Source organism: Spea bombifrons, chromosome 2 (genome assembly GCF_027358695.1).
Source record: "Spea bombifrons isolate aSpeBom1 chromosome 2, aSpeBom1.2.pri, whole genome shotgun sequence".
NCBI lineage: Eukaryota > Metazoa > Chordata > Amphibia > Anura > Pelobatidae > Spea > Spea bombifrons.
In genome coordinates, this window is record NC_071088.1 from 111,627,145 (window position 1) to 111,653,637 (window position 26,493).

Here is a 26,493-nt window from a genome sequence, read left to right on the forward strand (position 1 = left end):
TGCTGCTCCAAACGAGGTTGACATCTTATACCAATTGCTTAGGAGACAATCACAGTCTATGCAGGAGATAATAAAAAGTTTAATTTAGTTTATATACCCCTTTATTGAACAAGCAAAAGTTAAGTAAGCATTAAAAGGAGGGGAGAAAACAAAAATGTAACTTATGCAAGATGTTATTTCAAGGCATATTTTTGCTATTGTGTCAGAAGTGGTATGTACTGGTAAGTAGCGCGAGCTATGCAGTGCCTTGCATGTCATTTCTCCATTGATGACCAAACGCCGTGTACTACAGCTAGCGCACAAACAAGTATAATATTGGTATGTTATCTGTGAAGAGTAAATACGAACAGGTGCGATAAAGGTCGGAGCAGACCAGGTAACACTAATGCCAAACTCATGGTTTAATGTAATGCAGTCTAGCATGCAGATAGAACGTGTCATATTCACAAGTCAGTTTCCTGGAGATATTCTCTGTGGAATTAGATAACTGCATTAATTCAAGTGCTATCTTGAAAATCATGTCAAAAGGTGCTGATGGCACTGTGGCAACCAACATGTCTGGAGGTTTAAGTACTGTAATACCTATGGGCATGTGGCCTTAAAACCTTCTAGTTTTACCTTCTAGTGAAAAAATAACCAGAAAAACCTGGTTGAGAAAAACAAAAGTTCTAAAAGTTAGAAAAACTTCGAAATGCCAGATTCAACAGTTTTCATGTGCTTTTCCAACACTATTGTTAACAGTTAAAGTAGAAATCTAAATCAACCTGTAACAAACATTTCTCTGGTCTGTTTATTGATCTAGTAGGAAGCACACTGCCAAACTTCAAGTGTAAATGGCACAGGTAATACAATCCCTGTGTGTTGCTTTGGTGAACGATCCAATATTCTGGGAATATGCCACCAATGCAGAGAAAAGAACCTGCTGCTCATTGAAGCTGAAGGCTGGACCCTGGAGGTTGCAACCTGTATTGAGATGGCCTAACATGTGCGCTGGAGAAAGTCTTGTTTAAGCTACATTTGTTTTACTAAAAAGGACCTTAAAGTGTTAAGTAATGTAATTGTATAAACATTGGTGAGTTGTCCCAATCCTGCAAAACATAACTTAAAAAGATGGGCTTAAAGACTGGTTTTATGCCTGATTTTATTTTGTTTGTAATATATATATACTTTTGGTTAAGTAGTCTGACTTGAATTCCAAAACACTCTTCCATCAATGTCCAAGTTTGTATCCAAAGGGTGCTGGGTGGAAGCCCCAAACAGATGTGTCCTCTTGTTTAAAAGGGATTAACAAATGCTTTTTTGTTTTTGACTTTCAATTCATTTTTGTTCTGTTTGGGAGAAAAGGGGAAGAGGCAAAAGTAACGCAGGTACTAAAAAAAATTAAGTGGCAGGTTGGAGTCAAACATTTCATAAGGAAGTCTTCCCTCAGTCGGTTGCTTCATTATCCTCAGCAGTGGCTTGTTCTGCGTTTTTAGAAGCCTGAAATGTGTAAATAAAAGTTAGAGGGCATGTCACATGGAGAAATGCAAGAATTCAATGAAAGAAGAAGAAAAAAGAAGAAGAAAAAAAAAAGTCATCCTAGCCAAAAATTACTGGAAATATCAAAAATCTAATCTCATGAATACTTAAGTAATAATTATATTCTTGTGCGTTTCTATCAGAGAACTTTATGAACAATGAAGCCACTCCAATAATGTTACCGAAAGGCAAAACTTCACCTGTAATTAACTGAAGAGTGTGCTTTCACTATTATAATGCCATGTGACATCAAGGACTTCAGAATTGGGGGGGGATGCAATAAAACTACGTTTAGAAAAACAAAGATACGGAAGGTTTTTAGAATCCGTAAAGGCCAAGAACATTTTACTAAATTTCTTATGTTCCATTACCTTCTTTTTCTTCTTTTTCTGGGTCTTCCGACTGGCCGAACTTTGAAGAAGTGCCTGAAAATACATAACACGCTTGTTTAAAACCAGCTATTTACATTTCAGTTATTGCACCTGCAGAGCACACTTAACACAAATGTGCAATTCTTCAAATGAATCAGCTGTATTGCATACGTCTGCTTTGCCCACATGCCCTCTCACATTCTATGCTCTATCAGGTGGCAGACTTATCAAGGATAATAGTGCAAATTCGAGTAACAACCTGTTGACTGCAGAGATAGCAACAGCAGACAAACTCAACTTGTGTCATGTATACAGAACACAGGGGCACTAACCTACATAAGTCTTGTTTTAAACCTAAACCTGGACTTTAGAAGATACTGAACTTTAGGCACCTTAACTGAACTTAATCATCTGCATTCATAAAAAAAAGTCTGCTTGTAAAAACTCTTTCCCTTTTCACTAAAGTAGATCATGTGATAGCAAGTCAATCTTTATTTCTAGTGGATGCGACATTTTATATATTCTGCTGGAGGAGAAACACTATTCATATTCCATCCCTGTGCTACACTCATATCAGTAACTATATAAACAATTTACCCACCTTTAATTCTGCATCCTGCACCTCAAATTCAGACTTGTACAGGTCAAGGTCCAAAGGTCCACTGGTTATCCTCATGGGGCCGTTGGGCATCAAGAGAACAGTGAACTTGAACTGAGCCACAAATTCTCCTGCCACAAGAACAAAGATGTTGGGCCACAAATGATTTGGGGTTTGTAAGCACAACATGAGAAGACAAAACTCTTCAGAGCAGGCACAATTCTGCTATGCGACTTTCAAAATATATATATACACACACACATCTATCTATATATCCGCATCTCACTCCAAAAGCTGCATTTTAGGATTCTCAATTACAAGAGTAGCTGGAGGAAGTTCTCTGTGCACCACCATTGCTAAGCTTTGACACCTTTATAGGGTATTAATCCTAATATTAGAGTGAATGTGCATATTTTGTTAGAATTAGGTTTTTAAACATCCCTTTAATTGTGCCGAGCTCACCTTCCTTTTCGTATAGTACATTGAAAGGCTGCAGCAGCTCATGTTTGGCGCATTCCACAACGCCCATTCTTGCTTTCTTTTCATCTTCAAATGCCCTGTGAATGAATGGAAAAGAGCTGGTTTTACATGGCAGGTACAGTAATGCAATTAGTACAGCATAGTGTTGCATGTAAGCTGGTAGGCTAACATCTCCATGATTTCAGGGACACCTCTCACGTTTTTTGCAATGGACATATGTTAACTTTTAATCACCAGACACATCCGCGTAGCAGTTTACCTGAGAGTAAATGGCATGGCATCAAAGCGTCTTTCCACTTCGCTGAAAAAGGCACGGGAGGTTTTCATTTTCAAGCCGTACTGCTTAGTGGGGTCCCTTTTGTAAATAGTTGTCCTCTGTCCAGCGTCCCTTGCCTACAAGAGAAAATATAAGAGACTGAAACAGAGGCTCCTTATCCAGATTTTTCTACTATGCTTATTCATTGCAAACACTCTGGCCTCCTCTATCACATGAATTAACCCCTTAATGACAAAGCCCGTATATGTACAGGCTCAAAATGCATTGTTTTCAATGGGTTTAGGGACCGCCCATTGTCCTTAAGGGGTTAAATGTTTCCATATCTCCACTGAACAAAAACAATTGTACTAAAGACAAACTCAAGTGAACATACAAACTACAATGTAACTCAGAGGTCAATTAACATAACACGCTAAGCAGAAATTGTGGCATGCCATAAATGAATGGTGATATATAAAAAATATTACATCAAGGAGACACTAAGTTGATAATAGTGTATTATTGTATTTTATATGTACTGGTTTCCAGATGTATTAATAAATTGCATTCTACTTCTTCATGGTGTAATGCCATGTTACATAAGTGTTTTTTTTTTTTTAACCCTTTGATAAGTTACCTTTCCTTCTCCCGTGCTAATCAGAACATCAACGGCATAAACTTCATGGACCTCAAACTCTGCCTTTTCGTGATCTTTCCTGGAAAGGGACAGTAATGAGAGGGTTAAAAGGAATGAACGGATCTGTTACTCTACAGCTGACATGCTATACAAGTTTCCACCTCCCGATCACCACCAGTTGGAAATACATAGCAGTTAATACGTAGAATGCGAGTTCCATAAATTATTTTCCATAGAAATTTGTGCAAATTGGCGCTCAATCGGCAGCACTATGAAATTGTATGCCAATGGGTCTAATTTTTCCAAAACAGAAATATCATTAATTTATATTATTTCTAAAATAGGTAAACCACGAAGGAGAAAGTGGTCAATTATCTATCATTAACACCCCAGGAAACCCTGTTTCTGCACCAATGCTCTTGTTTGGTCTATAGCCCACCAAGAAGTGACCCACTTGCAACATGTTTGTTACCATGCCAACCATCTGTGTTTAGAAACCATCCATGATTAGCTTGTCTTTAAATCAACAAAGATAGAACGAGAGGAAAAGGTCCAATGGGGGGAGACAGAGAAAGCAAACTCACTTCTGCTGGTCAGTTGGGTTTTGAATGATGGTCTTTTCTCCATCAATAACATGCTGCTTCAATTGGTGCGAAAGCATCCCTAACAAAACACAAAATACATAAGATATCCTGGATACAGCCATGTGAAAGTGTAACTTTTCTAAGCTGGTACTAAAAAAGATACTCCAAACACGATCGCCAAACAGAACGCGTGCCACATGCAAATATTAATTGGCAGAGCATTTATCTTTTTTTTACCTTCAAAAAGTTAGCCCCTAAACGCCAAACTTTGTAATCCACCCAAATGCATCACTTTCCCTTAGTTCTGTGCTTAGCTCAGGCATTAACCTGGTTCCCTACCTTTTCCAGATTTCATGGTCACTTATCCCTCCCCATCAATATCCCACGTGCTTCCTATGCACCGGCACAATTCTATATTGTTACACATTTACCCATTACCCTTTTTAAGAAGCAACCTTAAACATACCTGGACTTTGAGTCAATATTCAAAAGCCCGATTAGAATATTTTAATGCTCATATTATACATCAAAGAATAAGATTGTTCTTACCTTCAATAGGATTGCAGTTAAAGGACGGCGTAATCTTATTCCACGCTTCAGTTACCTGTGTGTTCTGGTAATAAATAAGACACAGAAACTTGATGTACTGAAGTCTATGACATACCGTATTTATCGGCGTATAACACGCACTGGTGTATAACACGCACCCCCATTTTTGAACAAAAAAACTGAACAAAAAAAACTTCATCAGAATCACTGCTATCTGGGAAACCACACACACACAGTAAGACACACACACCCTAACCCCCCTTCTCAGGATCTCCCCTCTCTCTCCCTAACCCCATCCCGGTCACTTACCTTCAACTCCTGTGTTGGAAGCGTGAGGCGTTTGTCTCGGGTGCCGGCGCTTCACTGCTGAGCGCCGGCACCAGAGACAAACGCCTCACGCTTCCAACACAAGAGTTGAAGCGCTGAGGCAGGCGGCGGCAGGCGGCGGAGGCTGAGGCAGGCGGCGGCGGCCGCCAGCAGAGGAGTCCTGGATTTCTGTCAGTCAGGGGGGCCCGAGAGTTGCCGAGCGGTCGTCTTCAGCAACCGCTCGGCACCCCTTGGGCCCCCCCTGACTGGCAGAACTCCAGGGCCCGGTCGCAGTTGCGACCCCGGTAGTTCCGCCACTGGCTCTAGGATTTATCGGCGTATAACACGCAGGTAGGATTTCAGCTTCAAATTTTAGTTAAAAAAGTGTGTGTTATACGCCGATAAATACGGTAATTTAGAAATTACAAAGTCACAGTTGTAAACTAGGGTTCACAGAGCGCAAACGTTCAGTTGTTTCCCGAATTCCAACTTATCGAAAACTCCTGAGTCTAAGAGGTGCAAGAAAGACCTAAAGGAGCAGAAAAGCATTATATTCACTAATTGGCCCTAAGCGGCTGGAGAACAAGCACTTATGTGATCCTGTGTTGCACCCCGGGGCAGAGAAATCTAGTCGATCATGAAATTAAGGGCAAGGAACAGGCCCAAATGAAGGTGGAAAAGTGGAAAAGTCAGGCATTTTATAAAAACCTAAACAAGTCAATGTTTTCTGCTGTTGTTAATTTAGGTATGTAGAGTCATCGTGCTGCCGGAAGGGCTAAATACATTAGCGGAAGTATTGATTAATAAAGAGATGAAATGGTCTCACCTGGTTTCCTGGCTTGACAAGGCGCAGAGCCGCCTCGGCGCATAAGTGCGCTGCTTTGATGACATCTGCTTTACGACCAGTCACCGGAGCATCCTATATATAACAAGACCAGATTAGCTGAAGCTTCCAGGCATACAACTTGGCCATTAACATTTGCATAGGTCCACATGTAATGCAAGCATGCATTCAGGGATCAGGTGGTCATGGAGTTTGATCATACTTTGAATCTTCCTAATTTACCTTGGATGCACCAACTACAAAGCTGTGCGCAACGTTGGCAATAAAGCCATCCACATGGACCCCCAAGTCACTGTAATTAATAAGATAAAGAGTGTCAGTGTAATGATGGCTGTGTAACAGTGTAACAAGCTGTAATGGTTGTTAATGTACCAAACGCAAATATTAATTTGGTAAATCAAGCATTTGAAGGACACAGCCACTCACTGGTTTCATCTGCTTCTTCTTGGGAAACATATAACCAAGGGTCCTTGAACTAAACTAAGAAACTGGAATATTGTTTAAAGGGTATGCTAAAGTAAAAACAGTTCTTGCTTACATCTTGACCAGATCACCATTCTTCAGAAGATAATCTTGGTCGCTCTTCAGTGGTGAGAAGTGGCATACACAATTATTCACAGATATACTTGTTGGAAAGGCAATTCCTAGAACACAAAATGACATTGCATGACGTTATGATAATGTCTTTAAAAAATAAACCTTCATAGATTGCATTGTACTACACATAAAACAAATCTTACTGTACACTATCTAGATAGCAAGAGTCCTAACATGAAACGCACGCACCTTAGATATGAAATCAACAGAACTAAGTAAGCGAGTGGAGCTGTCATGACAGAGCAGTATACTTGGGCACTGAAGAAGACGGGGAGGTGGAAAATACAGAACAAACGCATGCCTGTATTAGCGTGTAGTACAACGCAGGAGGCCACGCAAAACATACTAAGATGCGCATTGTACTAGTGTGTACTAGAAACATTCCTTCTATAGTGGTAACATTTTTAGAGAAGCTCAGCTTCTTTGTTTCTGCATAAGGGTCTTATCTGCAATCGTGAATAATCTGACTCCATGCGTAAAAAAGATGCTCAGGAATAATCTCTCTAGCATCACCTGCTTCACCCACAGTTGTTCATAACGAAAGAGTGGGTAACTTTCTTGCCTTTGCAGAAAGACGACATGCGACACCGAGAACACTAACTACCAAACACAGAAGGTCCTTGTCACAACTTCACCTGTCGCCTCTATTTTAGTGAATATAACTTTTTTGCTGTGTCAGGTGGACCACTTGACACAGCAAAAAAAAACCCACATTATCTTCACTAGAGACAGCAGGCCAAGTTGGACATTATAACTTACTGAGCACAATATGCATTATAAAGGATCACCTCAACAGGGTTCTGCTGGAGTGGCCCTGCATAATGCATAGTTAAACACATGAGACGTATTGAGGCGTACCACGTCCTTTCTTTCTATGAGCAAATCACGTTGGAAGCTTTATATTGTATAATGTGGCCTGGGTCGAAGATGAAACGTGTGAAACCCTGGCTTAGTGAATACCCATCGTTATGGCGTATCCATGTTATTCTGTGATTTACGGCTCTTTGTAAATAAGTGACAGCGCTACAGAAGGGCTTTTTTTTTTTTACCTTTCTTCATTTCCTTCTCCTTCTTGAAGATTTTGCCAGTTTCCTCCATGATCATGGCATCTCCTTTCTCGCAAAGTGTTAGTATTGAAGCATCAGGAGTTGCGGCTTCCACCATGGAGCGGAGGACCCCTAGAGAAAAGAAAACAAAAAACCTTCAATCAACAGGTGGGAGAAGTTTACATTTCCAAACACAAAGCTGTGGAGCGAGTGGGATGAAGAGTGTTTTGCTAAATACTAGGCTTTTTTGGAGTGGGAGATTCAATACGTGAGCAAGATTGTTCTTGGAGATGCAATAACGTTAAGTAAAGAAAGAATTCTTATTATGTACCAGGATAATAAGCTCTTTGATGGCCTCCTTGGGGGAGATGAACTTTATCTGCCCACTCTAAGGTGACGTTTCCTCGCATATTCAAAACACGTAAAGGGGTATATCCGAGATTTTAATAAACATCCACTTATGGACTCCAATCAAAGCCGCAAATAACACTATGACTAACAAACGGCTTCCTGTTTATATATTATTAGCAGGCATCCTAACATTACAGTTTGTAAATCAGAAGATACACGGCAGGCTTTACAAGTCCCTTTAATGGCCAAGAGCCGACAGCCAAACATGAAGGAAAGACAAGGTTAACGGCCATGTAAACAACGCTACACAGGTTCTAACGTTAACGCTGGAAAGGGTACAATCACACGGCAAACAGATCACCCAGCGGCCAAACTCGGCCGAGTCACCGAGAGCCATTCCCACCGGTCCATGAGCTGCATTCACTAGCCTTTGGACATATTATATACGAGTCGATGTAAAGTAGAAGCCCCGCCGCCGGTTTCAATGAGGACTCATAGAAGCTCATCCTCTGCCTCCTCTTTTATCATTAATGACCAAACGCAACTTGTCTGCATACAACGGCAATACTGTTTATTCTTTCCACCTTTTCTTTCTTGATGCAAATATTTGTTTTACATTCTCCGCTACCCTCCAAGTCCTCCCTACTTTATTATGAGGCACAAACTCTTTAAAGGGGAAGATCCATGAAAGAAACCTGTAGAGGCGCTCAGACTGTAACAATACCTTGTGAGAAGGGGCAGTAAAAAGCAAGACTAGAAGCGTCGCTATTATACAGGATCTTCAAGTTTGCCACACAGTAGCAAATAATATTTATCTTAACTCATACTCAGCTGCAACGAGACATTTAATAACCATCTATAAATCTATACCTACATTATCACCAATGTTTATAACGCGTGTAACATATGAACGCGGGGCACTACAGACAGAAACGCAGAACAGCTACGCCTGACAGCGCTATAGGTAGATCAGCGCGTCGTATTTATGCTACGTTTATTCTCCACTTTGTTTCATGCACTCTCTTTTGCATATCTCAGTAAATGTTTCTCAGCAGTATTTAAAGTGTGATTTCAGACGTCCGATTTTTATCATAAGAAACAAGCTACCACTGCAGTAGGGAACATATGTTTAAGTTCCTTGACATGTTGCATTAATGGAATACACAGTGCTGCAATATATATATATACATAGGGAGACATCAGAATATATCTAATGATCTTTCTCTTTGCAGTAGCTCATAACGTGATCCATAAATACATTTGAAACCGAGTTACACCGATCCACAGGAACATCCTACTGTTTTCCAAAGGGAGTTTTGGTTTCAGTTTTCCCCGCAAGAAGGGCTGAGCTAATTCTGTACAGAGTATAATGTGTAAGGATACTGAATAAAATCGGATTTCACTATGCATTATACAGGGCCAAGCTCTTCCCGTGGCAGAAGCGCCCTAGGGCCAGTCCGCTAATTCTGTCAACTCTTCGCTTAGTGAATAGACCCCTTTGTCCCAGAGGAGTTATTATATTACATTGGTCTTTGTCACCGGGGCGGATTCCATCAATGATCTCCGCCAATACACCTGAGCAGGAGGTTTCAGCTTTTAATAGGCTGTTTGTGAGTCACGGGAGAAGTACACCCAGTGACAGGGAAGTCCGACTTCACACAATGCGGCGGCGTGACATGCGGCCGCTGTAACTTCTCTACTTCACCGATACCGAGCAGGCAGGGCCTTCACAAAGTGACCCCGGCTCATTGCGTTAGAAATGATGGCTTTTAAGAACTGCACCGCGAGAGTGCGGGCTTTAAATACAGAGTTAACGAGCACTTGCCACTGGCGCTCTACGAAAATCCACATACAGAAGGCCTGGTTCCAAAGACACGTGGGTGCCCCGGCCTGAAATATGTATGGGTGCCGGGGAGGCACATGGCAGGCGGGACACGTGCGATCCCATCCCCCATACCCATAAACCTTTTCCTAACAGTTGATTGCAACGTAGTCGCAACTAAAGAGTTAAGCGGAGCGGAACAAACCATTGATATGTCACCTCGGTGCTTCAAATATTCTGATCCCTTCCCGTCACCTGCCGCACGTTATGAGCTGCCCTGCCGGACCCCCCCTCGTCGCAGCTCCAGTTAGTAAAGGCCCGAAGAACGGGCGCAGTGACTTGCTTTCTCACATGCACTCCCCGGTACACAGGGGACTCGGATTACTGACAAACACTATCTCCCTGTCACCCACGGCTGCCACTTACTGTTGGCGATGTCGCCCCCCATCTTGTACTTGGTCACCACCAGGTCCTCAGCGATGGTCTGCTCTTGCTGTTCATCGTCACCCGACATGTTCTAGACCAGCGGTTCACCCCTCGTAGAAGACACAGGCAACTGCAGCGCGCGGAGGCGGCGGACAGAGAGAGAGAACGAGGGCGCTGGAGGCGGGAGCTCAGAGCTGAAGGGGTGAGAGACAGGCGGGATGCTCGCAATGAACTCTGGGACGCGTAGTCCACAGTCACAGTTCACGGACTGCGGAGCGCGCGGTTAGCCGACTGCCTTCGCTAACTTCATGTGCGAGGCATGTCGGGAGTTGTAGTCAGCGTGTCCTAGTCATTACAAAGTGCAACTCAGGTGAGTGTTAGAAATACGGTGGCTTGGAGAGAATAATCCTGACTGACAGGTCTTTACTTTCAGTGACAGCGACAAAACTGCAGCATTTACACACTTACTGGATCCCGACATGGGCGTTTATAGGCCAGCACTTGCCCCAAACCTTCCCCTCCAAACATTCCGTGGATAACTCCATAGTGCCCGTTTTTGGGAGTCTCCATGCTGCGCCTATAGAAGAATATATGTTGGACTGGGTAGTACATATTGGGCTTGATTTATCAACAAAAAAAAGTGGTTCTGTCACTAATGACGTTTCTGTAAATTTATTAGGTTTTTGGCACAACATCTGAGACCGATTAATATGCTGTTTGTTAGGGTGACCACATTTTTTCTGCCATTCAGGGACATACTTTGAAGCAGATGAGATCACACACACAGGTATATATATATATATATATATATATATATATATATATATACGGTATATATACAGTGATTCACATATGCACACTGTCACATACAGATAAAATACATTTTATATATATTAATATATATTAATTATTAAGAAGTCTTGGAAACCATGTTGATTTCAGATTTAATAATATACATACACTCATGACAGACATGAGTAGATATAGAATGTTAACCCCTCTAATACCAGGCATGAGTAGATTCAGAGAATTAACTCCTCTATTACCAGACATTACACACACAGTCACACAAACAGACATACACAGTGACACACAAACACAGTCACACACAGAATCAAACACACATACCTTCTTATATATATATATATATACGGTGCAAATTATAAACTAATGGTAAAACTAGTAGCATGTGCCAATGTGAACAAACAAAAGTATATATTTTGTGGACGTTCACATCGAGGGCAATAACATGCACAGGTTTAGCTTTTATTAACCTTTTATTAACCTTGTGAGTCAGAAAATATTTTGAAATACGCATTTTTTAGCACACTTTCTAATTTTTTCTTACACCCAAAAATACAGCATTTAAATAATGATGTGTTCCTCAGATGCTAACTGAATAAAAATAACATACGGTATATCATATCTGAATCTCCAAATTCTCCTGAATAATAAAATAATATTAATGTGTGTTAAATTACATAATCACAACATGCCCCCAAATCATGGGCGCACAAAACGGGTTCAAGCCAAGAAATTTTCGTAGTTGAACCAAAAATGCAAACCGTGTGACTTGAAGGGATATCGAAACATGCCTTGAAGATTTCAGACACCCCTCTTAACTTTCAAGGTCAGTCTCTGCAGCCATTCATCTTCCAAGTACAGGGAATTTTTTTAACCCACGTTTTCATATTTCAGGCATATTTGGGTATAGATTCTGTACCCTGGGCTACCTGGAAAAAGAAAGAAAATACAACTCAAACACACAGATACCACGTATGTGTGGTATATTAGCATTATGTGTTCATGTGAGACTCCCAAGTCATGTGTGAGTAAAGTGGTTTCAAGCTGGGAAATTTGTACAGGTGAACCAAAAACGTGCACCTCATAACTTTGGGGGGAAGTGTTTAGGGGCAGAAATGGGTCAGACAGGCTGTTTAGGGGGCAGAGTTGGCAAAGGCAGCCTGCTTCATGGGCAGCGGTTGCAAAGGCAGGCTATTTTAGGGGAAGCAGTGGCACAGGCAGGCTGTTTTGGGGGTAGTGGTGGCACAGGCAGGCTGTTTCGGGGGTAGTGGGGCACAGGCAGACTGCTTCATGGCAGAAGTGGCACAGACAGGCTGTTTTAGGGGCAGCGGTGGCACAGGCAGGCTTTTTTAGGGGCAGTAGTGGCACAGGCAGGCTGTTTTAGGGGCAGCGGTGGCATGGGGAGGCAGAGGCCTACCACGTCGGTGTCTGGCTTAGCGTATGGTGATAGGGGTAATGCTGCACTGCTATCAATGTCAGACCCCGCTTGTACCACATCTGTTCAGTAAATGCTATTTATTTACAAATTTATTTATACATTAATAATTTATTTTTTCGGATTCCTAGTTTTTTCCAGTTGACATACAGTTTACAAATTTGTGAAATAAATATTCTTGCGTGTGTGTGTGGGGTGCCACATACAGGATCCGCCCTGGGTGCTAAATATTTTAGGTATGCCCTTGCAACCACAAATCTTCCAAGGATTTTTGTATTTTTTCCCCATGTGTTTCATGTTCCAGGCATATTTGAGGATGGATGCTGCACCCTGAAGATAACATTGTCATTGAAGCTGCAGCTGGGACGCTATCACTGGTAAACTGGTGATTGGGCCATATTGGCTCTCATGGAGAATAAAAAACCTTCCTGTTGTGTGAGAGAAGGTCTTCCCTCTACACCGATCAGGGAAAAGGAAATTTGCAGCAATGTACCCGTCGGTACCTGGCAGTGGACATCCACTTTGCCAACTTTCGTAGCTGTCACTGTAAGGATTAAGGGTTGATTGTGTGCTTTTTCTTTCACTGGTTTACTTTTTGGCATGATTGATGGCAAATCTACTAAACAAACATCCTGATTCCTTCTCATACTGCTTAATGGTAAAAATCACCCAGCTTGACGTTCTGACCAGTGAAAGTCATGTCGTTGCTGTCATGATTAACTCATAGTGGATGCATGGAAGGGTAACCCAGCAGAGGTGGTTAGTTTCTTTGTTTAAGCATTCAATGCATTCATTTGAGGTTGATTTAAATGTGTTTCTTTGTGCATGCCCTCTGTATCTGTTCTGTCTAGAGGTGTCATCTTTCCAAAGGACCCCTGTGGTGATTCATGGCCTAACAGATAAGGACCCTGAGTTATAGGAATTCCATTCCTATCTTAAGTGGAGGGGTTTCCATCACCTTTACCCCACCATAACTTATTGGCACATCAAGATGGGAATCAATTCTTGGAAAAGGTGTCATATAATTGGACATGTGGTCAGAGGGGTGTTTTCTTGAAACAGAGTCTGATTTAGGGGCAACATATATATATATGTTGGTTGCCCGGGGTGGGTTGATATATATATATATAGAGAGAGAGAGATAAAGGTTCTAATTCGGATTTCTCACGAATCCGGTATCAAAATTGTGAGTGGTGGCAGACTACCTGGGGGGATGCAGGCAGGATTTGGGGGTTAATTTGGTGTAATTTATGCCTTGTTAAGGGGTGAAGTTAGTAAATCCAGAGGCCTGGTGCTATTAACCCCTTCATGCCCACGCCCTCCACACAGTCACGGCTGGGCAAGTAGTCCTGGCCGTGACAGTTGCCATAAAGAATCCGCTCAGTATGGTGTTTAAGCAGAGAAAGGCACCCAAAACCATTGAATAATCAATGATGGCAGCCTCCAGATGTGCAGATAAAGGGCGTTTTCTCCTGTGCTCAGCTACAGTACTGTATATAACCCTCAACATATTTGGTTTTCCATGGGACTTCCCCTATAATTGTTCGATGGTTTATGGCCCTCTCGTCCTATTACCTTTAACAAGATTATTAAAAGCGGCCATCTTTCCACAAGCTGTAACCCACCCTCGGGCAGGCAGGGTCCTGCACTCCTATGATATCTGTATGTGTAAATGTGTAACAGTTACCTATATGGTAACCACCGCTTAATAAATAAATCACAATATATGTCCCTAGTAAAGTGTAAACTGCTGCTGTCTAACGTCGGCCCGGACTTCCATAGGGAGAAGACCCTGGCACTCAGGGCCGGCCCAAGACAAAATGCCGCCTGGGGCGAAGTTTAAAATGCCCCCCCCATTATCTACCCTTCCTCTCCCTCCGTCCCTGCTGCCCCCCCCATTATCTACCCTTACTCTCCCTCCCTCCCTATTATCTACCCTACCCCCCCTTGTACTTACCTTTCAGCACTCCTGCGGCAAGTCTCCCTGTTCGGTCTCGGTGCCGGCTTGTAATACTGAGCGCCGGAAATGATGTCATCCTCCGACGCTCAGCATTACAAGCCGGTACCGAGACCGAACAGGGAGACGCGCCGAGCTTGGGGCGGCAAAGTGCCGCACCTTCAAAAGTGCCGTCTGGAGCAGTTGCCCCACTCGGCTCCATTGTCGGGCCGGCCCTGCTGGCACTCAAGGTGGATGAATGAGTGAGGCTTCCTTGTAGGACAGTCTGGCAGGGGTTTGCCCTGCACAATGCACAGTTTAAATCGTGAAATGAAATGTTTCTAGACCTTCTCACTTCAACCGAACCATGCAGAGAAACGGCACATACTGGCCACGTGGCTCACCGCATACTCTGCTAATGACTTGGGGTCTTTAAAGCCGCTGATCCTTACGCTCTACGGCCACTTCATATGCACTGCTTGTACTCTCTAGCTGTCTATAATGTTTTCTAATCAATTATGGCATGACATATGGATTTGACTTCTTTCTCCCCTAATGTGGCCACTTTGTCCTCCCTCTTTTACCCAGAACATCTGATGTGTCACGCTAGATCTTTAGGTCTCAGCACCGGCCTGTCTATAGTGCTATTCTAAGCGGCTGCCCGAGCGCCAGGCTTCTGGGTTAACTTTTCTTTATTAAATCAGAAATGCCAAAACAAGGAATTTGAATGTGTGTTAATGGAGGGGGCGCCACAGTCTCAGGTCCCCCACAGTCCCTACAGCAATTGTGCCAATAATGACCCCTCTATTCCCGGCAAAGGGTATATTTCCAATATTATCTGACCCAGGGTACCGTCACTTCACAATAATACTCCTATGCTATATATAGTGTCCTCTACTTTCCCATATATATTCCCTATACTGAATTGTTGTTCGTACTTTCTAGCAACACATACGTTTGGACACATTTATGTTAATCCAGACACCAAACAGTAGCCAGAAATGGATAAATACAGGATAGCAAACATTAGCCATCAGCAGAACAGTTTTAGAGACAGCGGCTACTTGGCTTCTGGGGTTAGTCCAGCCCTGATAATGAATATCTGTATATCTTCAAAGTTTTGTAAAGTATCCTGCAAGCACAGGGGTGAGCCTGCAGTAGGGGGTATATCAGTGAATATCTGCTCCCTTTGTCACTTAGAGCAAATCATCTGTGTACAGTGCTGTGGAATATGCTGGTTTAATAAATATACGTTTAATAAAAGTGTTGTTTTTTGGTTTTGTTTTTAAAGGTGGGGGGTCATTTTCGGTTTCGGCCAGGTGAATGCTGAATTTTCAGTTTTGGTCCAGAATTTTCATTTCGGTGCATCCCTACTATATACTAAGCCAGACACTGAAGTGGTAGGCCTACACCACATTGATGTTTGGCTTAGTATATAGTGATAGGGGTTATGCTGCATTATTGTCAATGTCCGGCGCAATGTATAGTGATAGGTGTTATGCTGTACCACCGTAAATGTGTGCCTCAGTACATAGTGATAGGTGTTATGCTGTACCACCGTCAGTGCGTGCCTCAGTATATAATGATAGCAGTTATCCTTTACCACTGTCAATGTTTTCCTCAGTATATAATGATAACAGTTATGCTGTACCACCTTCAATGTTTGCCTCAGTATATAGTGATAGGTGTTATGCTGTACCCCAGTCAATGTGTGCCTCGGTATATAGTGATAGGTGTTATGCTGTACCACAGTCAATGTCTGCCTTAGTATATAATGATAAGAGTTATCCTGTACCCCTGTCAATGTTTGCCTAGCGATAAAAGCTATGCAGTTTTAAAGTGTGTGTGTGTGTCTGTGGGGGGTGCCACATATTTAAGGTACGCTCCTGGTCCAAGAGCTCCCCTGGACACTTAGTTATTTTAAAGAGGCCAGCGTACCTATTCCATGCCGCAGGGCCGGACTGGCCCACCTGGATACTGGGCCGTTTGGCCGGCTGGTCCGTGGGCCGGGCGTAAGGCAGTCCAATACAATTCCAAAATAATGCCCCAGCGGGGACAAGGGTAAGTTACAACTAAAAACGAAACAGTCGTATAACACTAATAATATCAAATCATATATACTGTTGATGGCTGCAGTCCTAACAACAGAAATAATTGAATTATGACCAGGCTTATTAAAAACTCAGACAAATAGCCCCCCCTGACATGTTTCGCTCCTCAGAGCTTCATCAGAGGTCTGGGCTAAGGCAGTCCAACATTCAAAGTGGCCGCCGCCCAATGGCCGTGCCTCAGCTTTTCGTCCCACCCCTTTTAAGAAGAGATATATATACACACAAACACATATACACCGTATATATGTTTTTTTCAGTGGTATGATTTAATGGTGGAAATTATTAATGCCCCCCCAGTTTTGACTGTGGTATCTAATGCGCCCCCCTTTATATTGTTTCTAGAGTCTCTTGCAAAGCAATCAATGGAAATCAGCGGCATCGCAATCAATTGAAATTAGTGGCATCTGAATGCTGCTACTGGCTGTTTCAAGCAGCCAATCGGTGCTAAGAATCGTCGGAAAAAAGAGGTGGAGTGCAGCTGCAGTTTCTATCGTGGACAAATTCTTTATTTATTATTAAACGATTATTCGTTTAAATTATAACGATTCTGCATCAGGCATTGAATCTGTCCACGAGGGATACTTACCAACCATAGCAGTAGTGCTGTGACGTAGGACACCCGGATGCTGACTTTATTAGCAGAGAATATCTTGAAATGAGACAGCTGTGCCGGGAACATGCATACTTTTACTTATCTACGAGTGCAGTATTATTCAAGGTTGTGTGTATCGGGTACAGTAGTGTGTGGTTAATTGGTATCGGGCAGACTAGATGTGCCGAACGGTTCTTATCTGGCGACACATTCTATGGTTTAAAGTAGGAGTTTAAGAAACTGACTTAACTGATGGACCGAAGACATGTATTTATTGAAAAGAGGAAGAACAGCTGCTTTCCGTTACTATTGTTTTCAGTGTTGTCACTTGATGCTTTTACTACTGGATGCAATGATATTTTATATATTATATAGCATGGAGGAGAGAGCGGAGGTGTAAAAGAAATAGATATTTCAAAGTGCAGCACATATGTAAGGATTATATTTAATGTAAGCAAGTTTTACTTTACAGAGAGTGTGGTTGATAAATGGAACAACCTCCCAGCAGAAGTGGTAGAGGCTAATACAGTGAGGGAATTTGAACATGCATGGGATGGGCATAACGTTATTCTGAATCTAAGACAAGGACTGATTTAAGTCTTATATCAGGACATAAAGGGCAGACTAGATGGTTCAAATCTGATGTCAGAATCTATTTAAGACAAATAGAACAAAGCCAAGTGGCAGATTAGATGGCCAAATAGCTCCTGCTATCAAATTCTATGTTTTTTATGAATAATGATATTCTAGCCTCAGCCTCCTATACTTTTCGCTTAGTTGTGTGATAATTGCAGCCCACTTTATCTATTGGTATCACACACATATATATATATATATATATATATATATATATATATATATATATACATATATATATAATTTATCCCCGTTAGGTAAACAGGCGTCTAACGAGGAGGACAGTATGACGAAAGCCAATGACTACAAAGCAGATAGAAAATACATTTTATTTCATATACATCTGGCCCCAAAGCTGGGGAGCTAGGGCAAGTTGAAAAGTTGATTTTACTTTTCACTCTAAAACATTGCATTTTATTAAAATTTCTGTGAATCCGGAGAGCACTGAGACCGTGAGGAACTTCCATGTCCCTTAACGCGTGTCTGTCCAGTACAAAAATAATGTAGAAAAATAGACTCTCAGTAGCAACGTTCATACAAAAATATACACAAGGATGTACAAAACAAAAAATGACTGTTCGGCAAAGTCCGAGGGCTCTGATTGCTATACAGAGAAGTTCTGGGCAGCCGTGTGTCTGATAAGTGCTCAAATCAACCGTTTCCTTGATGCTACCGCATCGCGCATGCACAGGCAGTGTTCCACATCCTACATACAAAACACACTTAAAACATCAAAACTCTTCTTTCCATGGCAGAATACACACATTTCCTAATAAAAAGGTTGAATTACTTTTGTTTTAATACTACAGCAAATAACTGTAACCTGGATATCACAATATCACCATCCCTCTGCGGAAAGCCCACATTGTCATAGCAGAAAATGAGCTTCTACGGGTGTACGTAGCGGCCAAATTCAGGAACTGGCACAAAAGTCAGTATTTTTAAGAAAAGTCAGACATATCGGATTATTATACGCAAAGGTATTGGGGGCAAAGAAACAAGCTGCTTGTTCTTACTTTGAATACAAGATGCAGGTTAATGACGCGTTCCAGAAAATAAAGCATGTACATTGATCACGCGCTGCCCGCTTGTCGTGTGACACAGTTTGTTTAAACGCTTCATTTTATTTTCTTAAAATACCTATACCTGACTGGAGTCTGGTTATTACTAGTAGCCAATCAGTCATTCTCAGTAGCCATTTACCAATATTGATGATTTGCGGGTCTAGAGCCATAGCCAAGTCCCTATGAAAGTAATAGCTTATGAGTGATTGGGATGGAACTTGGATTTAGGTAGCTATAGGCAAATCTGTCATATTGTATTGCATTGTAGCGTTATACAAATTGTTCACTTGCTGATAGTTCATTGGCTCATACTCCTGCGGCACGAGGTAATGACTATGCCCATCCCTGTTTAAAAAGTATCAGCGCAAAGTTTATATTTTATAAACGATATTTTATAAAGCGATATTTTTACAAGGAAAGAGTTTTGAGGAAAGAAGGTCCCTGGGTATTTTATATGATCCAAGTATGCAATACATTCCAATTCATTACTTCTGGCTCCTTCCTGCTATTAGAATAGGCTGACTAGGCTGCTACTGAACCCCAACAATGGCAACCCTGTAAATCAAGTCAGAGTACAGTTTGCTGGGTTAGAATGGAGACTCTTATTTAAATTTTTTAGTGTCTCTGCATGAAGTTATTATCGACCAATATGCGCCACCATATAGAGATATACATTATCACACTGTGCAAGCCTTGCTGATCCATCTCATACCATAGAAATCAAAGCTTTGGTAGCACTCCATACCTTCAGTTTTTCAAGAATAATAGACCGCACGTCTTAATAGTAAAACTGAACCAGTGCTATGTTACATATCTGTATCCGTTCCGATACAAAAAGTATAGTGGTTTTCACAAACATATACCGTATATCTCTGTAATGATCTGTCATCAATATCCCGGAAGATACGCTGAATGAACAGCAGGGGGAGACAGAGAGTGTGAATGTCTGATGTCATAATCCAACAGTAGCAGAAGAACTGATACTGTTCTTATTCAGAAATATTTCTTCTATGAATCTTAAAGAAGTATTTCCGACTCATCTTAAATTTCCCTTTAAAAAAGTGTCTTATGTACAAGACTTATCATGGATTAATTAGCTTGAACAATTAGCTTTAATGACTAGGTTATCCCCCAAGATTGCTTTTGTATTGTTCTTCCCATTTGGAGATTTTATAGTAATAATTACACTGAGTAATTCTTAGAGGTGTTAGAAACAAAATATCAGACCAGGTTATGCCACATAAATAAAATGTATCCATGACAATGTTGTTCATAAATTGTAAGGGTCTGTTAGAATTGCATTACTGATCCAGCCACAACAGAGCTGGGAACATGATAGGGCCCGGCCGGTGTGTCCTGCACAGTAATAACTTGTCCAGCTGCACTCCCTATTGAATTATGGGCACTGGCCTCTGCTGCAAGATGTCCTCTTGACCAAGTGGTCCTGCGGTGGGTGAAGAGGTCAGTTCCGTACAGTTAGTAAATCTGGACACTGAACCTCATTCTTGGTATCAGTCTTTGCAAATAGGCAACTGTTCCAATAGCCTGGATTATCAAACGCACAATCTGAAGGTTGAATGTACACTTTCTGTAGTGCCTCTCGATTAAAAGTTTGGGGAAGCCCAGCAGTTTTGTCCAATGAATGGGGCCGGCTGGCCATTAAGTTCATGTCCTCATAGCCCTGCTTGTCCTCTGAGGTGCTGTCATCCCTTGATCTGCCACTTCGATTCATGTAAGTGTATTCTTCCAAGTCATTGTCCACTACACTTTCCGTGTGTTTGCACTTGCTCTGTTCATTCATATATTCATAATCCTCCTTGTTGCCATATTCATAATCTTCATCTGCTGTAGAGGTGGTAATGCACTCGCTATTGGTATCCGCCGCTCCCCTGATATCTATATACTCGTTCTCCGGTTTATCTGCTTTCACCGTGGTGGGCTGTGTTCTTTTGTTCATATATTCATACTCTTCATCTTCTTCATCGCTGGCATGGGGTGGGTGCGGGGTAACAGATCCTGATCCTTGGGATTTTAGTGTTCCATCCCTTGACAGACCTAGTTAAGAAGAAGTGGGTAGGCATTTTTACATAGTGAAGTATTCAATAGTAAACTTGTAAATATATTTTAGTGGGAAACCTTTTTTTAAATAAATATAGATTAATTGTTACTATTTGAACATTAATATATTATAATAATTTTACAGTTGTGTATGGGGATATATGCAAAGGTATGATAATTTTACACTCTATAACAAGCGATCCAATATTGGAAATGTGGACCAGACATCCTTTTTTTCCATTTTCTTGTTTGTAATAAATACAGCTTATAAATCTCAACACTTTTCAAGAGCGAGTATTTCCCTATTTTACTAGTGTTTTTATGAAGTAATAATTTGTTAGGGTGTGGTGACCCTGCCATGGAATGATGGGCAGATCTGGAACCCAATCTCACAAAGTGCGCTGCCAGAATTAGGGTGTACACATTTCTCGAATGCTGTTCCTTGTGTAGGGCCGTATGACATTAGATACTCCTACATGCAACTCACTGGCTTGCCTGTAAATTAAAACGAGTGAAGTGCTTTTCACAGAGCTTGGGTCAGATAAGTCTGGAAGATAAATAAATCTAGGTATTCGCAGTCTGACCTGCGGAAGATTAAGATCTCGATTTACATTTTTAATTGATTAATCACTGATTAACCTATTTGTGTTAGCGGGACATGGACCACACTGTTTTGGGATCATCAACAAGCATCAAATACATACCTCCCTGACTGAGCTCAGGCAGGATGTACTCGCTGTCTTCATCCGGTGTAGCAGCCAGGAGACTTTCCCGCTGGGAACGGTACGCGCTGTCCAGACGGCAGCGGGAGCTGCGGCCAAAGCTGCCTTCAGCGTACGAGGTCTCCTCCGCTGTCTCCAGGTCTGAGGAGGTGCAGCAGCCTTCTGATGACTCTGACACTGTGCGACCCAGAGAGTCCTCTCTTCTGCGGGAACTATGTCTGGGGCCTGGGTCAACGCGATGCACAGTACCCTGGAGAAACGGCAGCATTTATTACATGTTTTCACTGGCCAAGTGTCGTGTGATCGTAAACAATGGAGCTTGTCTCTTTTTCCTCATCCCACTTAAATCAATAACTGCATGCCACCATTCCTTCCCACTGCTGTTAAATAAGCAGCAATTGTATATTCTGTGGCTGAGAAACGCTGTTTTATTTGCTTTATTATTGATGTGGGAAGAATTAGACCCACACAGTGAAACGTTAATACTGAGCAAACAGTCATCATGGACAAAACAGGGGTTGTGTTTGAGCAAATCATACAAAGCTACAGCAGGGAACTCTGGAGTGTACGTTTTGTTGACTTGTAGAGAGACATTTACAGTGTCCAGCTGATTACGGAATGTAGTAGTAGAGACATGATGCTACACACTTCAGCTGAACTCACCAGCCCTGTATTCAATTACCGTCAAACACGACAAGGTCTATAGTAATGCAGAGTTCAGATTGAAGATCCGGAAAAGGAATTCAATCGTCAGGTTAAAAATTTGTTGGATTTTCCATCCAGCTAATATCGTTCCTTTAGAATGGGCCATATCATTACTATTTTTACTAATCACTTGCAGTGAAAACCTACCCTTCTGTTCACACTGGTCATGCTTTGGTTCATGGGCAGATACCCCGCAACAGAGCTCAATAAACTCTGACTCTGAAACACAAAAAAGAACAGGTTAATGGCACATGGGCAAAAAAACCCAAGTCCTCCAAACAAGTTGCAAACACAATGTTAAGTGTTTCTGCATCAGTATGACCTGTACTACATATAATGCCAGGTGTACATCTGCTAAGCAATATATTTCTCACTCTTTGGCATTTAAAATATATTTATACAGAGATGGAAAGCCATACTTCATTGGCATATACACAACCCAGCTGATGAGAACACGGCATAGTGCATCTCCATACATACCCTAGAGTAGTCAATCCGTTGACGTGAAATGTAGAGGGTGCTGGGTGTTTTGGGTTGGGGACCCATCTCTTCTGATTCTAGGTCAGTGTCGGTATCAGTTTCTAGCTCCTCGCCTTCTTGTGGACTCGAATGTAACTGCTCCCCGGAAAGTGGAGACTGAGGTGTGTCACTGTCCTTCTGTTTAGAGGAGAAGATAGAAGTCCTTGGTTACATCGTATCCTGTAATGCCTCCTTTGCAGGAAAGTTACTTACTAAATCATAATCAATTGAGTTCTGTGCACTACTTCTTTTATCCATTGATGTGTTCATTTTTACCAATTTTTAGTAAACGCAATCCGATTCATTCCAGGAAAATCTTTATGCCAAATCAACCAATAGCAGTAATGTTTATAGAAAAAAGAAAACATACAATCTTGTTCCCGAATCTTTTATTCTCAGCTCACTCAATCATCAATTTGTTAACCACTGGCAAACTAACATGAAGCTGGGCGGCAGATCAATTCATCTGCTTGTTAATTGTCAGGTTCATGCTGAACCGGCAAAGGGAATAGAGTGTAAGTAGAGCATGGTTGAGCTGTTAAGGTACCACTTGTTAAAGGTACGTACACTAACGTCTTACCTTTATAACCAGGTATCGGGGAGGATCTCTGGCCATACGAGTAAACTCGTTACCCAGTTCCTTGAATGTAGGGCGGATATTCTCGTCGATCATCCAGCCTGGAAGGTATAAGAAAAGGGTAAAGGTTCGAAGATATTTTAGCTGCCCCCTACCAGAAAGAGGCAGTAACCAGATAAATCTCAATAAGTCTTAATGAGAAGAAACTCACATTTTACCATTACCATGTACACATCAATGGTGCAGATCGGCGGCTGGGAGAGACGCTCGCCTTTCTCGAGGAGGTCGGGCACTTCAGATAAACGGATTCCTGTATAAGGCTCTTCCCCAAAAGTCATCATTTCCCACAGAGTCACTCCTGGGCACATAAAGGATGAATTACTTCTAGATAATTACTTCCAAGTGCTAAAGCAAATGCACGGAATACAAATCCCCTGCCAGTGGAGTGATCCAGATGTGATGGGGAAGAAACAATGTAGTACATTTGGAAACAGCTTATAATATGACTGGCTGTTTTAATAGCATACAGTAATATGAGAATGCCCCCATTACACTTACCATAGCTCCAGACATCACTCTGATGGGTGTATTTCCCAAAGTGTATACTTTCCAGAGCCATCCATTTAATTGGTGTCTGCTTAATGGGACCAAACAAAATGGAATATAAGCACAAAAGGTCATCAACTCCATGCTTGTTACGTGGGCATCATCTATATATCTCTATGTATAAAACCAGGTCAGAGCTAGTGTTGTAGTAAAACGTGTGATTTAGGCAGAATCACAGATTAAAGGCAAAGGTACCTTTATTTCATTGTAGCAATATTTCTTGTCATCAGGGTACAGCAGGTCTGCCACACCAAAGTCTGACACTTGGACGTGATTGACAGTTTTCATGAGGATGTTCCGGGCTGAAAGATTTCTATGGACCATACAATGTTCTTCCAGATAATACATACCCTAAGAAGAGGACAGCGTGAAAACAAGATATGGAGAGATATCGAACAGCATAGTAAAAAAAAAAAAAGGAGAAACAGATATTCGCCCTACCTTGGCAATCTGCACACACCAATTGAGTAACAGCTGAGGGCCGATGGTGCCGGTGTCCTTGTTCTTGCGTACGTGCTGGAGTAATGAGCCCATTGGCAGGAACTGGGTGACCAGCTGGAGCTGTGAGCCTGGGCAGATGCCAAGCAAACGTACTATATAGGCATGATCAAGGCTGCCCATTGTTAGCATGTGCTGTAAAGAAACAACGAGGTCATAATTAATTAGGATACAGGAACATTATATGTAAATCATATGAAGGAAGTACTGTGGATGTTGTGTAACTTTTGCACTACACGCCCCACCAGGTCCTTGCTGAGCTGATAAGGAGGAAAATATCTCACAATCACCTGCCCCCTGAACTCTGAACAGCCTCCCAGCAGAAGTTGTAGAGGAGAATACTAATTTGTAAGAAAAAAACAGACTCACATCAGTAACTGCATGAAAGCTCTGCCGTCCACTGCGATCTTGAATAACTTTGATGCTGACAGGGATTTTAACAGAGTCTCCTTCTGGGATCCATATACCCTGCAATGGAAGAAACGGTAAATCAGGAAGACAATAAGGAAAGAAGGAACATAGAGGGAACCTAAGGGGCAATAATTATGATACAATCACTTTGGACATTTTGAATAAATGATTACATTATTAAATTACCACTGTTCAGATCGAGTGGTACAGATCTCTCTGTCAAGGAAGTTAAAAGTTTCCTGCAGCGCTGTATGATTTAATACATGGCATATGAGTGTTCTGATGCAGGGATGCCCCATTGATATGTTAGGTACAGCTCATTCTGGCTACTAAGCCTAACTGCTTAATGCCAAACAGTCCAAACATTCCTAAGGGCACCTTCCCCGAAACAAGTCAGGATATCTGGCTTACAGAATAAGCATAGCATACAGATAATAAGAAGCAGAGAACACATTTGATAAAAAAAATACAGAACGTTGGCCCCATACACACTCCTAATAAAAAGCCTAATTCTAAGAGCTCCGCCATCATCAAAGTTGCCTCTTCTCTATGTTCTCTCATGGCAAAAGGTGGACCAGAATTAATCACGGAATCCCTTCTCTCTAAAGTAATCCATGATCTCTCCAACGTTTTGATATTTATACATCACATTGTATTTCAAAATATAATGTAATTTACCATTAAGCCGAATTCTTTTAAACAAAGTTTATACCTTGTGTACCGTGCCAAACGCTCCAGAGCCCAAGATCTTCAGTTTCTTTAGCTCAGTGTCTTTGAATATTCGTGCTTGTACAGTGTTAGCCTTTTCTGACGCTTCCATCATATCCATGCACTGGGGAGTGGTAACAAAAACGTACTTTAACTAAAGCGTTATGAGATATTACACTAATCCCAACACACACGTCATGCTATTCATCTGCCAAGTTCATTTTGCTTAGATAACGAGCTTGTAATAGAAAGATCCATAGACAAGCACCACCTTTATGCTCAGACCACTTTTTAAATGACTATTATTTTTGTTAATTGCAAAGTGGATGAACAAACATTTGGAACAAACCAAAGACCTGGAGCTATGATTCTGATGATAATATAATTTGTAATAAGGTCAAGATCAGTACGAAATGATGATCTGTGTATCCATTAGTGGTCAATATCACTTGGCTAACATGGTACTATGTAATTTCCTATGTTATTAATTGGAAACAAAATCTAAAATTTTATTATTCTTACCCTGTGTCCCACTTACCTCTCCTCTCTCCAGATATCGCCGCATGGCTCGCTTCTTGCGGATTTGCAGTCCTCTCCAATAAAGCAGAGTAAGAAGAACACAGCAGCAGAGTACAAATATGGATGCCGCTACAGCCACCGCAACCACCGTGGGAGTCTTGCTGCAAGTTGTACAAACGTGGATTATATTATTCACTCAGCAAGTCA

General features: G+C 41.7%; 2 protein-coding genes across 5 annotated transcripts in view; both read right to left on the reverse strand.

Annotated features, from left to right (window-relative positions):
• Positions 1–1,124: 1,124 nt before the first annotated feature.
• PA2G4 (proliferation-associated 2G4) lies at positions 1,125–10,589 on the reverse strand. 2 transcript variants are annotated; one of them, XM_053455627.1, is made up of 13 exons: positions 10,386–10,585; positions 7,790–7,918; positions 6,682–6,787; positions 6,366–6,435; positions 6,126–6,218; positions 4,994–5,057; positions 4,445–4,523; positions 3,861–3,939; positions 3,227–3,360; positions 2,950–3,044; positions 2,491–2,618; positions 1,890–1,943; positions 1,125–1,479 (listed from the first exon to the last, which is right to left on the reverse strand). In XM_053455627.1, the coding sequence occupies exons 1-13, from the start codon at positions 10,471–10,473 to the stop codon at positions 1,426–1,428; spliced, it is 1,173 nt and encodes a 390-aa protein (XP_053311602.1). In that variant the 5' UTR covers positions 10,474–10,585; the 3' UTR covers positions 1,125–1,425. The 2 variants fall into 2 exon arrangements, with proteins under 2 accessions (XP_053311602.1, XP_053311603.1); XM_053455628.1 differs by lacking the exon at positions 1,125–1,479 and having other exon boundaries at positions 1,891–2,341; positions 2,429–2,618; positions 10,386–10,589.
• An 8,778-nt stretch (positions 10,590–19,367) lies between these two features.
• Positions 19,368–26,493, reverse strand: part of ERBB3 (erb-b2 receptor tyrosine kinase 3) — a 45,954-nt gene continuing 38,828 nt past the window's right edge. For 2 of the 3 annotated variants that reach the window (XM_053455631.1, XM_053455629.1), the window contains exons 17-28: positions 26,306–26,447; positions 25,772–25,891; positions 25,018–25,116; positions 24,592–24,783; positions 24,346–24,501; positions 24,103–24,181; positions 23,756–23,902; positions 23,548–23,645; positions 22,929–23,105; positions 22,596–22,667; positions 21,726–21,993; positions 19,368–21,018 (exon numbers count right to left, since the gene is read on the reverse strand). In XM_053455631.1, the coding sequence (XP_053311606.1) occupies positions 20,426–21,018; positions 21,726–21,993; positions 22,596–22,667; positions 22,929–23,105; positions 23,548–23,645; positions 23,756–23,902; positions 24,103–24,181; positions 24,346–24,501; positions 24,592–24,783; positions 25,018–25,116; positions 25,772–25,891; positions 26,306–26,447 (2,143 nt within the window). In that variant the 3' untranslated portion in view covers positions 19,368–20,425. The remainder of the gene's footprint in view (positions 21,019–21,725; positions 21,994–22,595; positions 22,668–22,928; positions 23,106–23,547; positions 23,646–23,755; positions 23,903–24,102; positions 24,182–24,345; positions 24,502–24,591; positions 24,784–25,017; positions 25,117–25,771; positions 25,892–26,305; positions 26,448–26,493) is intronic. The other variant, XM_053455630.1, reaches the window with a different exon arrangement.

Coding starts and splice junctions, on each gene's coding strand:
- PA2G4 (XM_053455627.1), bottom strand. CDS start 10,473: ATGTCGGGTGACGATGAACAGCAAGAGCAGACCATCGCTGAGGACCTG. Junction 7,919..10,385: donor GGGGGGCGACATCGCCAACA/GTAAGTGGCAGC, acceptor TCTTTTCTCTAG/GGGTCCTCCGCTCCATGGTG. Junction 6,788..7,789: donor GGAGAAGGAAATGAAGAAAG/GTAAAAAAAAAA, acceptor TTTGTGTTCTAG/GAATTGCCTTTCCAACAAGT.